The sequence below is a fragment of the Citrus clementina genome, unplaced genomic scaffold, assembly GCF_000493195.1.
Source record: "Citrus clementina cultivar Clemenules unplaced genomic scaffold, Citrus_clementina_v1.0 scaffold_1, whole genome shotgun sequence".
In the NCBI taxonomy this organism is placed as follows: domain Eukaryota; kingdom Viridiplantae; phylum Streptophyta; class Magnoliopsida; order Sapindales; family Rutaceae; genus Citrus; species Citrus x clementina.
Window position 1 is genome coordinate 17,044,526 of NW_006263303.1, and position 5,513 is coordinate 17,050,038.

The window sequence follows — 5,513 nt, forward strand, 5'->3', positions numbered from 1 at the left end:
AACTAGCTAAGAGAAGGGAGGTACGGGAGCCAACACTAATGTTTGAATTGAGAGCTTTAAAGCATACTTTCTTCCCCCCCCCCCCCCCCCCCCCCTCTCTCTTTTTAACTATTTCTTTGCATGCTATAGGACTGATTTCGGGGTGAATCTAAGAGAGGAGGAGATATGGGCATCAACTTCAGACTATTTTCAGAGAGGCTGGGACGGGTGTTAGCTGGTGAAGAAGTCACGTTGCCTGATGCTGCAAAACAACCTATTCAGAACCTTCATGCCGAGACTGAAATCGTTACTTCTTGGCTGAGGGAATTTGAAAATGAAACTTCCTGGCTTATGGTGGAAAAGATCGGAGAAGAGGAAATTGATGACCTAGATCTGGCGACCGTTATGGATGAAATCAATTGCTTTACGTATGAATCTGAGAGGGTCATTGACACATTCATCAACAGCATCACTCAACAGAAGAGTCAAAGCAGCTGCAGCAAGGACATTTTTTATGCTCTGCAAGGACTCCAAAGCAGAATCACTAAGATTAAGCAACGGGTTCAACAACTTAAGCACATCGATCCCGAAATCATGGATGACTTCAGAAGTGTTGAAGCTGAATCCGGTTATTTTCCTGCATCTTCATCTTCTAAGAATAGGAACACGGTGGGCCTAGATGATAGAATGGAGGAGTTGTTAGATCTATCGATCGAGGGACCAACTCAGCTTTCGGTGGTGGCCATACTCGATAGCATTGGGTTGGACAAGACGGCTTTCACTGCGGAGGCTTACAACAGCAGTTATGTGAAGCATTATTTTGATTATCTCACTTGGATTCCAGCGCCTTATCAATATGACCCTGACCAAATATTAGATATTGTTACTGTGATTCTATTGCTTTTTTCTATGTTGAGTAAAATAAAGGATAAAGATTATGAAATGAAAAAAATTATTCTTGGTGAATATCTAATGACTAAGCGGTATTTGATTGTGCTTGATGATGTGTGGAGCACAGAGCTATTTGATGCTATTCGAGAAATCCTTCCGGATAATCAGAATGGAAGTAGAGTGCTAATCACACTCACTCTAATTGAGATGGTCACCTCATTTCAGTTCGAAAATGGAGAGAACGTTCGCCTTGATATAGTGCCCACTGGAGGACCATTGAGAGTTACCTACCAAGGATGGCCTTTCCTCATCTTATATCATGGAAGCATCTCATTAGAACAAAATATAGAGGAAGCAATCGAGGGACCCATGGGGCGTCTAACCGTCATATCTTGCAAGCTACCTTTTCACTTGAAACTTTGTTTTCTCTACTTATCTGTGTTTCCTGCACACCTAGAGATATCCACCAGGCAGTTATATCATTTGTGGATAGCTGAGGGTTTCATTCCAGACAACAGTGAGGCAACTGCTGAGAAGTACTTAGAGCAACTAATCAACAGAGGCTTTGTCGAAGCAAATAAGAGAAGAACTGGAGGCACAATCAACACATGCTCTATTCCCGGTCGTTGCCGTCCTGTATTGTTAGCAGTGGCTTCCGAGGTGGAATTTATCTTTCTCTCGTTCATGGTTTCAGAACGTAAATCAAAAAAGAATGTTAAACGGATCAACGTTTTTGATAAACAGAGTGATTTTGTTCACTTTGTTGATGATGACTCGCACATGCATTCTTTGTTGTACTTCACTTCAAAAAGCGACCACCTTGACCCAATAGATTGGGGGATAATTTGTCTAATGTTGGAATTTCTTAGAGTATTGGACTTGGGATCTCTTGTTCTCATCCAATATCCATCTGGAATTGAAAATTTATTTCTTTTGAGATATTTAAAGTTGAATATCCCTTCCCTCAAAATCCTGCCTTCATCATTATTAAGCAATCTTCTGAACCTTTACACCCTAGACATGCCCTTTAGCTATATAGATCATACAGCTGATGAATTTACTTTGCATGCTAGGAATACCGCGTGATGAGACGGGAAGGGAAGGAGTCACGTTGCCCTAGGCTGCTAAACAACATATTCAAAACCTTTACGCAGAGATACGAAATCGTTACTTCTTTGCTGAGTGACTGTGGATACAACACAGCTTGGATTATGTTGCGATCAAATGCTATAAAAGATCAAATTGATGGAGAATTAGAAACAGATCTTCAGCCCATTATTGAATTAGACTGTTAGCTCTCTCAAATAGACTTGCTAACATCGTTCCAACTGAAAAATGGAGAGAACATTGGGATTAAGTTAGTGCCTGCAGGAGTGCCACTAAAAGTTACCGACGACCTTTTCTCATCTTCTACCATGGAATTGTGTCATTAGAAAAGAATTGGCTAGATACTTGGCATATCTCTAGTGGGTATCAAATGTTTTCATATTCCACATTTTAGGATTCTATACTGATCTGAGCTACTACGATTATGTAATTATGTGTTATTATATGAAATAAAATAATGAATAAATCTTGATTGTATATAAATAAGAATACACATATATCATAAGATTCTTCAAAACCCATATAAGTTTAAATTATAAGAGGATTTAATACCATTTCACATTACCTTTTTCTTGAAAATTTAATTGTATCAATTGTGGGTAGCTGAAGGTTTCAGTCCAAACAATAATGAGTCAACTGCTGAAAAGTTCTTGGAACAACTAGTCATGGAGCTTTTTGGAGCAAAAATGAGAAAAGCTGGAGGCACAATCAACGCTTGCTCAATTCCTTCTCTGTAAATTTGAACGCTTAAACACGTACCATCATCCCAGTTCCTTGCAGTCGCCCCAAAGCCCCTGCTTGCAGTAGAGGAAAAACGATTCTGTATAGCCATCGGGACTCATCGATGAAACAGAGAAGAAAATTTGAAACAATCCAAGGTTTCATAGATCAAATGAAACCCCAAGATCAATCAAGACCAATGGAGACAAGATCAATGGATGATCTTGTACTTAGCTCTAAAACAAATAAGTAAAACCATCAAAGAAATTGGATCAAAACCAGCAGGTTTAGATTGATTATTTATGAATGTTCGGGTTGGATTTTTCTGATAACCTCTAGAAAGAGTCAATATTGTTCAGGTTGGATTTTTCTAGTAATGTTTAGAAATATAGTCGACCCCAATCTACTCAGAACTCATTGTCGTCGAGCTAACCTTGTAAGTACAACCTGGAGCCTATGTTGGCAGCCTGATTTACAAGTATGACCTGAGATTTATGTAAATGACCTGATTTAAGAATACAACCTTAAGCCTATATAAGCGACCAGAAAATTCACCAGTCCGATCTGAAAGTGAAGAAATCCAACCTCGAAATTTATTTGTCTGACTCGAGAATTAACTTGACATAGAAAGCTATCGGTTGAGATAACATGGCCTAGTTTCTCATAAAGTTATGTGCCACGATCCATTTAAACCATCTCCAACTGATGACCATGTGCAACTGCTGAAGAAAGTGGGTAGAAGTTAAAGGTGGTAACCACCCACGACCAAGGGCCTATTTAAGCTAAAAAGGACAACTGAGGAAAGGGTTAGAAAAATGAACCAAAAATTCTATAAGTTGCCTCTCTAAAAGTCTTAAGATTCCCGACAAGATTTTTAGTTTTCTTTACCGAAAAAATTCCTTAATTTTCACTTTTCACAATTCTCCCTTCTCGTTTACCTTTTTCTTATACACAATTTCTGACTTAATCATCGGAGGGTCTACGCCGGGACCCCACCGGCGTATTCTAACCGTGTTTTCTGGTTGTTAGGTATATAAAGCTGGGTTCAGACCGATGTTTGAGCTTGGATTCGCGTTGTAATTCTCCAAAAGAAAACAAATTCAGCTGTTGAGGTCATTTTTCGGCATCAACATCTTGGCGCTATCTGTGGGGAATGGTGCGAAAAGCCATACGTTTGAAGATTTAAAAGGAGGAGGCTATCGGATTACAAAACAGCGATATATGATAATGATGGAGACAGGCAGACCTTGCGCCAATTGGCGGAGGAAATGAATGCCACGACAGATAAGAGATGGAGAGAATGGATCGAGAGGCACATGGCAAAATTTGAGGAGATGGTTAGGGGGCTGATTAATGCCCAAGTTAGAGGGGCTCAAGTTCGAGCTAGTGACCCAGGGAGTAGTGGAGCGCGAGAGAGGGAAGAGCTTGGTGGTGAACAGTAGAGCAGAATGGGACTACCACAAGTTGGGGTACGACAAGAAAATAGAAGTGTAGGAGAACAAGTGAATGAGTTGAGATACAGAATCAATGACTTGAATCAAGAAAGAGAGAGGGAAGAGCTGAGAGACCCCCACCAGGCAAATGAGCTTGAGCAGCGAATGCTGCAATTTTAAAAAACTTTAGAGGCATTAAAGGCGAAAACAGAGGGCAAGCAAGTGGTAGGAAGGTTGTTACTTGATGACAAGTCCCTCTTAGTACGTAAAGTGATGGCGGTAACTTTGCCATCTAAGTATGTGGTTCCAGCCTTGGTGTATGAAGGAAAAACTAACCCGAATCATCATATGGAGAAGTTTAATAAGATGACCGGGATCCAAGGTTTGAATAATTTTCAAAGGTGTCGTGTTTTTCCTTTAACCTTAGAAGGACGAGCACGGGAGTAGTACCAGAGATTAAAGAAGGGAAGCATAGAAAATTTCAATGAGTTATGTGAGCTTTTCGCTGTGCGTTTTAGATGTTCATGCATACTAGAGTAAGATACGAGTAGATTGAAAAAAATTAGTCCAACGAGAATTTGAAAGTTTGAGGAGTTTTGTGACCAGGTATCATAAAGAGATTACTGATCTAGGGGCCTTTGATCATCCAGATGCTCTAGAGGGATTAAAGAAAGGGTTGAGAATCAATCGATTGTGGAATAACTCATATAGTAAGAGGATAACAACATATACTGAGGCGTATGACCAGGAAAATTTGGATATGAAAATTGAAGATGCAGAGGAAGAAACAAGGAGAATGGAAATGCAGACATGGGGTCCGATGAGAAGGGGGGACCTGAGAAGAAGATGAGATAACTTTGGGTATAGCTCGAGGATGAACACGAATGATAAGCATCATTACGACAAAGGATTGTTCAATTATAGACAACCAGAAAGGCCGGGTCAAAATTAGGAAGGAAATCATGAAAGAAGAAAATCTCATTAGTAGGAAGGGGTCGAGAGGGAGGAAATAATTATGAGAGGAACCAACGGGAGAGCCAAGTATAAGATTACAATAGGTTGCCACCACCTGTAGACCGAAGAGGATCGAGACCTGCTAATGGGGTGAATTTATTATAACAGAGTGGAAGATACACACAACTAAACATAAGCAAAGTAGAAATATATGTTACAATAAAAGATAAGGGGTTACTAACACTGCCAAAGCCGATTGTAGGGGGTTTGAGTGGAAATGCTCACCACAAGTATTGTGAGTTTCACAAGGTGACCGGACATGGAACTGTAGATTGCATAGACTTGAAGGAACAAATTGAATGGCTAGTGTAAAATCAATATCTAAAGAAGTATGTGGATGACCAAAGAAGAGGTGGGAGAAGAGAAGAC

At 40.1% G+C, this 5,513-nt stretch overlaps 1 protein-coding gene across 1 annotated transcript; it reads left to right on the forward strand.

Moving 5' to 3' along the window:
* The first annotated feature begins 330 nt into the window (after positions 1-330).
* LOC112095680 (disease resistance protein RPP13-like) lies at positions 331-1,956 on the forward strand. The gene has a single exon (XM_024177783.1). It carries the CDS (start codon positions 331-333, stop codon positions 1,954-1,956), a length of 1,626 nt encoding a protein of 541 aa, XP_024033551.1.
* The last annotated feature ends 3,557 nt before the right edge of the window (positions 1,957-5,513 follow it).

What these genes read in the sequence shown, in the direction of transcription:
- LOC112095680 (XM_024177783.1), top strand. Translation starts at nt 331, where the DNA reads ATGGTGGAAAAGATCGGAGAAGAGGAAATTGATGACCTAGATCTGGCG.